The sequence below is a fragment of the Pleurodeles waltl genome, chromosome 3_1 (assembly GCF_031143425.1).
Source record: "Pleurodeles waltl isolate 20211129_DDA chromosome 3_1, aPleWal1.hap1.20221129, whole genome shotgun sequence".
Taxonomy (NCBI): Eukaryota; Metazoa; Chordata; class Amphibia; order Caudata; family Salamandridae; genus Pleurodeles; species Pleurodeles waltl.
The window spans coordinates 1,925,366,468-1,925,378,737 of record NC_090440.1 but is presented as its reverse complement, the minus strand read 5'-3'; the positions used below and the strand labels follow the sequence as shown (position 1 = coordinate 1,925,378,737).

Genomic DNA, 12,270 nt, shown 5'->3' with positions numbered 1-12,270 from the left:
TTGTATTGGTCTATCATCAATTTCTGGTGTCGAGGTAAGTGGATCCTGTATGGTTACTCTATGCGCTACCATTTGTTGCAAAAGCAACAAACTCGACTCACAGACTTTAGGTGGTGGTAAAAGGCTGCAATTTATTAGCAGTATGCAACGTGGTCAAACAATGAACAAAAACGCTTCACAGTAATAGTCGGTCATTAATTCACTACAGCTCATGCATTGCGAAAAAAAGCGAAAAACAGTAAATACAACCGGACCATTCTTGCTGAACTCTATTTTAAGTGAGACCACAGTTTTATTGTGGGAAGCCTGTCAATATTAATATATCATGGCCACATTTCTTCTTACAAATTCTTGGTCTCACCAGACTTTGGATAAGCATTCCATTGTCCTCTGCTGTCTGTACTTCATTGTCATAGTTCATTAAGATCCTTGGTCTTGAGTTTGAACTTTATCTGGGATGGTATGTGGGAGTAAAACGATTCAGTGCACAGTGTACTGCTTCTTGTCTGAATTCAAATTTCCCCTGAATACCACATATTGAAAGCTCGATTTGTGCTAGGGTGTAGGCTGTCTTTGTCTCAATACCTGGATTTGTCCCCCACTCCCTTTGGAGCTTTACATTTTAGACGTGACCAAACTTCCTTACTCTTTGCTCCATGACAATGACTTCATTAGATGTCTTTGTGCTGCAGCTAGGCTTCTTTCTTCTTATGGGATATTAACATATGATCAGATGCCCGTGTAATTCATCCGCTGTTGTTTTTGTTTCCAGCCTTCAGGAGTCCAGCAAGCAGACAAGATCTTCATTGGAAGGGATTACTAGAGCTGTTACAACTGCTGGAAACCTCCCTCGAAAAATCATCTTAGCAGACCCCTTCTGGCTTCAATCCTTCACAATGTTCTCTAGAATCTCACAGTTAACTTTTTTCACTTCCTGAATGAGTCTTTCACTTTCAATTTCATTTAGCACTCTTCTGCCCCTAAACTTTAGTGCATCAGAAGTTTATATAGCACATTGCATAGAAAGGTAGAAGAATTATCACAGTCCTCATTGGAAAAAGCATCATGGAAGGCCTATTGTGGGATGATGACTAGAGGTATAGTTGCATCTACACCTTCAAAACAGTCTTGGTTCAACCTTTCTTATGCGAGCAACTACTGCAGATGAAGAGTCCTCTCAGACTACTAAAAGCTTGCCTTTTTTTTTTACTCTCCATGGAAATAGATCGGTAAGGGGTAGTGCGGTAGAACTCCATAAGTGTCTTCATTTGTCAGTGGCACTCCTGCTTCAGTCTAGCAGGGATCCGACCCTCTGTTCTCTCCCTTATGTGATTACATAGAGGAAATCTGGGACACCCTCCTTGCTCTTTTCTCTACTTCTACATGCCTTCTCTTGGTGTCTCCATTCACTGCTTCGCAACCACTTTGCCTTTTCTCTGTAACGTTCACCCACAGGGTGCAATAATCTTTTAGGCACACCCCCTGTCTTGCCCACCTATGGAGATCAGGCATTTTTCTGCTCTTTGATTTTTGTGTGTGTGATTTAATGCCATCTTTTCAGTCAACTTTCTCTTACCCCTTGTGTGGAGAATCACACAAATATAGATTCAAAAATATCATGTGACATGAAATCATGTAAAGAATATCATCACTACATAAATATTATCGAACAAAACATCCAAGCTAAGGATATCTTTTTTTAAATAATATTGTTTTAAATATATTGTTGTATTTAATATTGTTGACTTTAATATAGTTGTACTACATAGTTTAATTTTATATAAATATATATATATATATATATATATATATGTACACACATATATATATATATATATATATGTACATATATATGTATATATATATATATATATCTATATATATCTTAGTATATTAATTTTAATTATCATTCTAAGTATAATTGATGTACTGTTTTTAAGTATAGTTTGCAATTTAAGTGTATATTTTATTTTAATTATTAATTTATAATGTAGCAGCAGGTTGGTTGGTTTGTGAGGAAATAGGCTGGAAAGATAATTAAATTATCGTTGATATATTTTTAATAGCAATTATGTTTTGTAAATTAAAAATGATTTATTAATTATGTAAATTGTTTAGTTATTTTATGTTTTAAAGTTTACTTGTTAATTTTAGTGTATATTTTTTATAGTTTAATTACTAATGTGTATTCTAGTAGTGGGTTGTTGAATTTGTAGGGAGTACGTGGGAAGTTATAATTGTTTTTTATAAATTTATTTTTTATCTTATTAAATGTTTAGTTGTAATTAATTACATTTTTTAATGAAGTAAATTAATTAAATTAATTAGCTACTATGTAAATTATTAGCTTTATTTCAAATATTTATTAATGTTTGGATGTGTTTATGTAATAATAGTGTTTGTAAATTTTATTTTATATTTATTATTACTTTTACATTTATTTGCTTTGTTGTTTGTAGTATTTTTGGAAAGTAGGAAGGGCAGTTAAATATATTTAAATTAATTTCAGTATTTAATTTATTTGATAACTTGTTTTGTATTTTGTATTTTATCAATTTATATAGTATGTATTTTTATTTAAAGTATGATTTAATAATCTTATTTTGCTTTGCTAGGCATTTTAATATTTTTTACAAAATGGTTATGATTTGGAATGGTATATGTAACACCCAACACTTTCCCTACTGTTGCTTAGAATGGAGTAGCAATAGTCAATTTAATGCCACTGAAGTTTAATACTTTCCCTACTGTTTCCTAAATTGGAGTAGAAATAGTAAGTCTAACCCTTCCGAAGCCCAACACCTTCCCTTCTGTTGCTTAGAATGGAGTGTGAATAGTAACTCTAATGCTCCAAAGTCTAACATTTTCCCTATACTTGCTTAGAGTGGATTTGGAATAGCACATATAACTCCTCGAAGTCTAATACCTTCCTACTGTTGCTTAGGCTTGAGTAGGAATTGTAAGTCTAACTTCTCCAAAGTCCAACAATTTCCATGCTTATGATGAAGTGAGAATAGTAAATGTGATGTATGCAAAATGTAACACTTTTCCTATTTTAGATTAACTTGGAGTTTAATCAATTATTTTTGTTACTGTTTCATTTTATTTTTTAACTTTTTTCAATATTTTGTTTTTTTAACTTTAAATTAAATTACTTTATAAGAAAAATATGTTTTAATTTATTTTAGTAATTTAATTACTTTAATTATATGTTTAAAATATGTTTTCCAATTGCATTGTTTTTGTTACTATTAATAATAATATTTAGGTAACTTTTGACATATTCATTTATATTTTGTTTTAAAAAAATGTATGGATTTTATATTTAGTTGTAAGTTTTAGGTATGTTTATACACTCATCTTAACATTTAAATTAGGTTAGATATTTTTGTTTGTTGTATGTGTTTGTTGTTTTTAATTTGACCAATGACACGGAAGGGTAAAAGGGGTGCCATGGAAAGGCAACCCCTGTAAGACTACTTGAGGCATGAGTAATTCTGTGAGTGCAGCACTCCTAAAATAGCCTTATTGGCAGAATTATGCTGTCATTTTAACAATTTACCCAGTAGACTGATTGATGGATTGGTTGATTTATTGGTTGATTGATTGGCTGATCATGTATAGAGAGCACTGTTACCCACTGCCACTTGGAGCCTTGAACTGTGAGAATAGTGGCAAAATCTTAAAAAGACCAATTTTAAGCTGCTCACCCTCATACACCTGAAGGTCTCTCCATATATCTTTAGGTTACCTGCTGCTATGAAGTTCAGGGAATAGAGGGCTTCTGCTAGGAGCGCTTGCTTATTGACTGAACTAATTTATAGGGCCTACTTTGAAGCTTTTCAATATGGGGAATGGAGAGCTTTTGCCACAAACATCTCCCTGTCAACAGGCTTCATCTATAGCTCTTTAGTTTACCTGCTACTTCAAAAATCATGGGATCAGGATCATAAGTAGCAATCTACTTTACCTGACTCCAGTGAATTCCTGTAGGCGGAAGTAGGAATTTCCGAAGGGAAGATAAACATCATGATTGAAATAAAGATGGCAACAGTGGCATCTGTGACGTATCTGTGTGAGTGACAAATGCAACATCAATAAAAGCATGATTCAATGGACGACTGAGACAATGTATTAAGGCTTAGAAGAAAGACTGTGGAGTGATGAGAGATGATGTAAATAAAAGGTGAAAGAGTCAGGAAAGAGAGCGGGAAAACCAAGATTAGGGAAATAGACAGGTGTATTGAGGAGTTACTAAGTTAGGAGAGATTTGAAAGCAGTCAGAAGAGATGGCATAATGGGGAGTGAAATATATAATAATGGTGAAAGGTGACAGCGAAGGAGACACAAAAAGAAGGATTCAGGAGAATCAATATTTAGCATAAGAAGCCTGAGATGAAAGACCCTGGAGTGGAGACATAGGAAAAAGAGGAAAGGAGGGATTTTGGTAAAGAGGAGGAAGACTGAAGAGCAGGAGTAGATCAGGAAGACAAGAGAAATATATAAATCAGGAAAGAAGCGCTAGAGGACTCTGGAGACGGATATCAGAACCGGGAGAAAAGATGGACATGGGGAGTCAAGAGAGGTGAGACAGATCAGCAAAGAAATGAAAAGTTTTAAAGGTACCAAAAGATCCTTGAGTGAGGAGTCAGAAGAAATACATTAAGTATTAAATAATATGGGTGTATGGCTGATGTACTGAGATGTTCATTTATCAACATTATGCTAGCATTTCTAGATGTATGCCCCAGTACTTACATTTCCCTGTGTATGGATGTTGTATTTGCACTTTCATGTAGCAGTCTTGTACTGAGGATTGTAGGCACAAACCAGTGTGTTCTTTTGGTACTGAGTCTTTCATTACAAATATGAGTCTGAAAGGTCCAGCTGTATGTCACATGTACTGAGACATCTGGATGTAATACTGGGGTGCTTGGACTTCCACCCATCAAACTTATATCGGAAGTTCCCAGTGTATATCATTCTTAATAAAGTTTTTAGGTATGTATCTACAGCACTGGGACTTTCAGCAATTACCTTCTCTGCCAGGCCACTGGGATCATGGATCCCGGTGGTGTTGGCAGAACCCTGGCGATCTGACCGCCAGGGTCTTTAAGTGGTGGTCAGACCGACACAGCAGCAGTGGTCCAGCCCGCCTCCGCGGGTTTGGTGGTCTGAAGTCCACCAGCCTCGTAATGAGGCCCTAAGAGTTGTGAAAGAGCCTGCGCTTGCTGGAATTTCCAGGTAGCTCTCCTATACTGTAATACAAAAGGTATGTTCTAAAGTTGGGTGGTAATGGAACATGCGTTTTAAAATCATGGGTCCTGAGTAAATAGTCTTGGGTCCTTTGGACAAGTAAATTCCTACAGGTAGCATGTGGATTAATTTGCACAGTGTACAAAGGGGAACGCCATATGGTAATACCAGTTGCCCAGACTGTGCCAGCATTTTATTTACTACTGCACGGGGATCTAGCACAGAAGCACCTCAGGGAAAATATGATATTTTCGTTAATGACATTTACTTCATAAGAACTCTGAGCCTGTATTATTGAGAATTTTAGCATATGTCTCCTTCGCAGACAGTTCTGAATGATTGCCCGTGGTGTTTAGACTTTTAAATATATGTGTCTAGCCCTCAGTTAACTTTATGTACATTTTGCTGCTAAGATCTCTCATTGTCTCGCTGGTATCAACAATGTAGCATGAGTATAAGACCGAGTCCTTTGGGAGTATTTGTAACAGAAGGCCGTTTAATCGCCTTTATTAGTGAAAGTTTCCTTATGTTTCTTTGTCACTGGGGTCTCTGAGACATGATTAGCTCAATCCACCCTTTGTATTGTTGCTTTAAAACTTTCTTGGGGTATACAACATGGGTGACTGACACTTTGAATAAAATGTACACTGATTGGCATCTTCACAGTAGCCCACTTTGCAAGAAATGGACACTCACTCTCTGTTGCGGTTGAAGCTGATGGTGGCCCATCCTGGCATGAACCCTGGCTCCCTGGTGAACCACAGCAGCACCAGTAACACGAAGAGGATGAGGACACAGATCTCTGCAAAGGTCATGGAGCCCAGTTTCCTGTGCTCGATGCGGATCACTTGATAAGCTCGCTTCTGTTTGGCTTTTACTTCCGGTTTCACTCCACAACCAAAGTTCTTACGGAAGCTGCAAGACATAAGGTGTTTGAGGGGCGCGAGTCTATGGAGAACATTCACATAAAAATTGTGATTACAAATACTACTTTCCAGTGTCTATCTGGAGGCATCAGGATCTTCGTTTCATATAAACTACAACAGTTGTACAAAGTAACCTTAACTTCCATGTCTGTAGTTGACATTGCCATTAGTAAATATAAGATATCTCCTGCTTGGTGAAAAACACCTTTTCGGTGACTCTTGAATATGAAGCCCAAAATGAGGCATGGAACAACAGTCATGTGCACGGCAAGAGACTGACATACAAATGTCATTACCTTACATTATTGTACTAATAAACATCAAAATGTAACACCCAACTTGTAGAATGGGCATTAATGTTTACCCAGGCTAAGAAATATCAGGGAAGCAATTTGGGTTTGATTCCATTAATTTATTTGTAGGATCAAAAACACTTAGACTTAGGTTCATTTAAGGTGACGTGGTACTTGGATGAATCTATCAGTCATCTCCCTAATGCTCAGAAGTGAGAGACAGAATGACAGGGTGTCATAGGGAGGGGTGGAAGAAGGGAGTTTCATATTCTTGTTGTTCTTACAGAGAATGCTTGGTCCAAGTAGCTTTTGCGTTTGAAGCTGGCAGGCTCCAGGAAGAGGGATTCAGTGTTTCTCGAACAAAGTTGTGTGTCCAAGTGGTAGATGGACAAAGGGGTACTAGGGTTTTGTCTGTGCTGCAGCACTTTTCAATTAAGTGCTAGCCTCAGTTGGAAGCCATTGGAGGGTTAGCAGGATGGGCTTTATATAGTCAGATTTCTCATGACCAGTACAAAATGGGCCGCTGCTGTCATGCCGCTGTGGTGAGTCAGCCACCAGGTCTGCTTTCATTTTGCAGAGACTGTGGGCCTCATTCTGTGACTGGCGGTCTGAAACCCGGACCGCCAGACCTGTGGGGAGGAGACTGCTGCGGAGCTGGGGGTCTTCCCCCAGCCCCATTACAAGATTTCCAATGGGCTGACCAGTGGAAACATCTGAAATCAGAGCTTTCCACCTGTCAGCCCAGTGGAAACCATGAGGCGGCAATTACCTCGGCTCCTCCTCTGCCGTAGCAGACAGTGTTCCATCTGAGGGTGCAGACCAGGGGCCCACCTGTTAGCCCCAGCAATGGCTTTCCACCAGCATTTACATGGCGAGGTCAATGCCATGAAAAGGCTGGTAGAAGCAGGAATCATGATCAGCGATGTGGCGCTCAACTCAGCGCCACCGTGGCTGACCACAAGTCTGATTGTCGTCAGCTCATTGGAAACCATGTTCCTGGTGTGGACGGAGGTCCGCTGGAGGTCTGACTGCCAGGGCCATAATGTGGCCGTCGGACCGCCTGCAATGTGGCTGCTGGTCTCAAGACTGCCAGCCTTGTAATGAGGCCCTGTTTCTAATTCAGGTGAGATGTGTCTCTTTCTCTGCATAGCAGGTTGCCTGCTTTCCTGTTTACAACCTACCTGGAAGTGGCCGACAATCGGTGCGGTCCTCTCAGGTAGCATTCTGCTCTGTGAGGCCTTTTTGCAGACAATGCATTCTGTAGAATGAGTCTGCTTGACCTCCTTTGGATTCCTTGGTGAGGATGTTTGAGAAAGTGATATCTGTCCCAACTTAAGATGCCCATTGCCCGGCAAAGTTACATATTGTCTTTCCCAAATCAATATGAAGATGACATGACATACTGCTTCCTGACCTATAAAAGGTGGTGTCTTTTTCTACTCTTTGCATCGCAGTTCTTCGAGTAGTTGTTCATCAGATTCTTTACTCTGGATTCTCCCTGAACCTTTGCTTGTTTCCCTTGTCTTATTCCATCTGAACTCCAGTTGTCCTCTATTCCCTGCCTTGTCTTTTCTGTTTCATTGATCAAGACGGCAATTTCAGTATCCATCTGTCCAGTTTATCTCCAGCTCACCACATGACATTTTCTGGGGTCAAGTCATCTCAGCTTGATAGAGCATTTGTGGACTGTTTTTGAAGATTTTTGCCAACTGGTCTTTTTTCCTCTTTTGGGCTCCTTCTGGAAGGCACTATCTGCTAGGTGCTTTCCTGTGTCAGAGGCATTGTGAAAATGGTCGTTGTTATCACTGGCAGACTAAATCTTTGAAGACTAGATGTTTGAGGCCAAAATGTAGTGTAAAACGAAATCAGGCAACAAGACCATGACAGCGTCATGCAGTTCTGCTCTACAGAACCGCTTTGAGCAGAGGTAAATGTGCTTATGGGGTACCAGACAGTAGACAATAGTCTAGTGTGGGGAGAATCAACATCTGAGCAACTGATTTTAAGGCCTGTTCTGGGATGTAATGCCTGATCTCCCAGTGTAGCCTCTGTTGGCACCAGCGCTCCTAGCGATAGCAGGGCTTTGCCTCTGAAGATTAAGCCGACTGACCAAGATGAAGCCAACAACTTGGCTTCTCTGCAAAGGCAATTTTGCACTCAAGTTGAGAAAGGGATGCCATCTACTCTTGCACAAGAAGGTTGTCTTTCTTAGAAGAGATTAGAAGGAATAATGATTTCTGGATATCATCATCAGATAGGTCGCACAGCATCTTAGAGCTCCTAAGAATCTCACATAGTGATTTAAGATAAAGGTTAAACAGGGTTGGTGAGAGTATTGCGCCTTGAAGAACCCCTTGATGTAGGCTGATACTGGAGATGGACCTCCCAATGTTTACTACTTGTGAATGTTTCATCAGACAGAAGGCGAACCAAACAAGATTGCACCCTGAATAAATTTCAGCAGGTCAAAATGGCACTTGCTGATGTTTATCCAGGGAAACATGCTTGACAATTACTAGGGCATGCGGATTTTGGTGAAGTAAGCACCAAAATCTGCATGATATTCCTCGGGGGAAAAGTTCATGACACTTACTACAACCAATAAATTCTGACCCAGCAAAATTGAATTTTGTTGGGTGCTGTATATATTGCACCAGTTATTGGCCAATTAATAATTAGGATCTAAGTAGAATGCGTGGATTTATTTTGAAACAGTCACTCTACATGATTCAAGAACCACATTGAAGGCCTATGGCTTGTAACTCAGTATGTTAGTATTACCGACCCCACAAGAATGCATAAAATTCATACTGCTTCGTAAGCAGTGCTTGTATACATAATGTTAATAAGTATAAATTAATTTTGAAAGTGCAGAGTCAAAATAAGTTTGATTTCGTTGCCGTGAAAACCAGAATAAACGTTATGGTTGTTTTAAAATAACTTTCCACGTACATTATGTATATCAAAGAAGAATGTCTCAGTCTCGGTATTTAAATGCAGTAAGGCCGTTGAAGGGAAAATTAATAACTATCAACCATAAGTTGTAATGGGCTGACAGTAGTCCAGCTAATATAGCCCCTTTCTCCAAGTCATCTCAGCTAAATGCGCCTCTCATTCTGGGATTAGCACAGATGCTACATAGGAGAGTATAAAGGCTCTCTTGACAACAGAACCTGTGCAGAGCTGCATGATTAGGAACTGGACTGATAGACACATTCGGGGTTCACGTGTGCACCGTCTGTAGCGAACTATGGATTTATTTTGTTGAACAAGAAGAACAATGTTATGCGTTCTAATAAGGGAGTGAAATGTTATCCCTTAAATTGATTCCTACTAATATTAGGTGGAGAGACAGAATGGAACAATTCACTGATCTGAGCAAAGCTATAATGAAAGGTGGACAGAAAAACAAACGTGTATCTAAATTCTAAATGGAAGCAGAGCGTCGTGAGGCTTAAAGAGGGTATGTACTCAACTATAGAGACACAATAACATAAATACATCTTTTAGGAGACAATAACTTCAATTTGTGAAAGAACTATAAAATGTATCAAATTCCAATGATGGTCCTACCTCTTCCAAAAGAATGTGAAGGGATCCAGCTGTGTAAGACTAGAGGAATATGTTTTGTGGATCAATCGATGCAGAGACTGTCACTGTTATAAAAAAAAAACACAGGCTCGACCCAAAAAGACTCTAATGATCTAATTGTTAACTCTTTGCAACCATAACACGGGCCACTGAAAATCAACCGACTGACACAACTGAATGGACCCCTCCGACATAATTTAGGCCTCCTCCTTGGTGGCAACCCATTCTTCTACTAGATCTGGACTTAGAAAAGCAGTGATCTTACTTAAAATGCGTTTCTGGGTGTGATAACCTGCAGAGAAAGGTTTTCTAGCTGCACAAAATTGAAAATATATACAGCGCTTTTACATGCTTGAAACACATTTTGGGATAAAACCATGGTTACTAAAAACTCCCCATTAATGGCCACATGAGCCGAATTTATAGAAAAGGTATTTAGACTATATGATTGCACTTCTACAAATACTCATGCTAGGGTCTACATAGAAGCTTCTTTGAAGTTTCCCTACTTCAAAACATTACTGCGTTGGCATTGGTCCTCAGTTGACTTTATCAAGTTAATATCAGTCGAATTCTGTGCTGGAGATTTAAGAGACCGAACTATGATTAACACACATTTTATGGGCCAGTCTGAGTCTGACTCAAATATCAACCTTTACAAGAACATCATGTGTAATAAACTTTGCCTCTTCAGGATAGGTGGCATTCCCATTGTTGCCTATGGCATTCCAATCCTGACCACCCATGAGAGTGCGTAGTTTGCAACCACTCTTGGTTTGCATCTCGTAAAACATAGAAAAGTGGAAAAGGCTTCTACAGATTAAAATAACCAACTCCCCATATTTGAGCGAGTCTGGTGACACTTCATAGGGGAGAATATTTACCCAGTTCACGTTTTGAATATGTCCGGGCTGACAATGGTCTCTAGGACTGAAAAAGTGGTGTTAAATCCTCATTGCATCACCCCACACAATTCCACTTTCCCACTCATGGAGAAGTATCCATAGGCTTCCCAAAGACGCAAGCAGTGGCAGGTTTGGACAAGAAACATTTCTTGGTGTTAAACTAATATTTCCCTCAGGAGTCAATCGCCCACTTTTTATCTCTCGCTTAAAATTGTTTAATTTGGATACCTAAGTGCTGAGTGCTCCTTCACTACTTTCAAATTACTGCATTACTGTTGCAAACGGTACTGGTTCTGGTATAGGAGGAGAATGTCCTTGGGTATAATTTTTCCACTGTGTGAGCTTTCATTGTTTTTTTCTATAGCTTAAGTACTAGTTGAGCTGACATGAGTCACTGCAGACTGCTGTTTCTTCATTAAAAGTCTCTCATATTCCTTGCTCATACTTAATAGAGTTCAGATTTGGCTTATTTGTTGTTAGGATTCTGGTGTCTTTGAAAACTCGATAAATAATTATTTTGTTTTAAAAAAGAGAGACAATGGCTTCAAATATGAGGAGCCAGACCATCCAGGCACTTTTCAAACTGATCCAGAAGAATCACAACATCTCCCTCAGATCTTATGATGATTATTAAATCATTCACATAGGCATAAACCCCAAACCATAAGATTTTATAAAAGCATTTTATAAAAGCATCATGTGGGACCATATAGATGGTCCAGAGTGTATGACTTAAATAAGAGTCCTGTGTGTTCCCATAATTCATGTTTTTTTTTGTGAATCATACACTCACCAGTTGGACCACTTGGGAGCATCCTTATAAAAAAAGTATAGACCTGTGAGCTGTGCCGTTTACACCCGTGTCAGTGAGGCTGTCCAAAAGGAGGTCTTGAGAAATGGTATCAAACACTGTGGGTTAATCCAACTGAAGACGGTGGCTGTCCCACATCTAGAGTCATCTGGATGTCACAGCTGGCAGCAATAAATATAGTTTCAGTACGCAGATTGGGAACAAATCTCAAATTAAAATTATTTGAGAGTGAATGCTCCTCAATGTGTTTGGACGGTGCTGGTTCATGCAGATTTTCCACAATCACATAACATTGAAGAAATAGGCCAGTAATTGTATAGTACAGCAGATTCTTAGGTGGGCTATTTCAAGAGAGAAATTCTGAAAGGTGGTTTACAGAAGTCCACTACCATGCAGATGTCAAAGAAATATCACAGAGAGAGGTCAGGTAGTGAGCAACTGAAAGGGTAGCTGTCTTAGCAACTTTGATCAGACACAGGTCCAAAGGC

At 39.0% G+C, this 12,270-nt stretch overlaps 1 protein-coding gene across 1 annotated transcript in view; it reads right to left on the bottom strand.

Annotated features, from left to right (window-relative positions):
- The window catches only part of LOC138285788 (solute carrier family 13 member 2-like), a 266,384-nt gene that overhangs the window by 66,629 nt on the left and 187,485 nt on the right, over positions 1-12,270 (bottom strand). Inside the window, exons 7-8 of the mRNA XM_069226166.1 lie at positions 5,953-6,171; positions 3,971-4,071 (exon numbers count right to left, since the gene is read on the bottom strand). Coding sequence (XP_069082267.1) covers positions 3,971-4,071; positions 5,953-6,171 — 320 coding nt within the window. The remainder of the gene's footprint in view (positions 1-3,970; positions 4,072-5,952; positions 6,172-12,270) is intronic.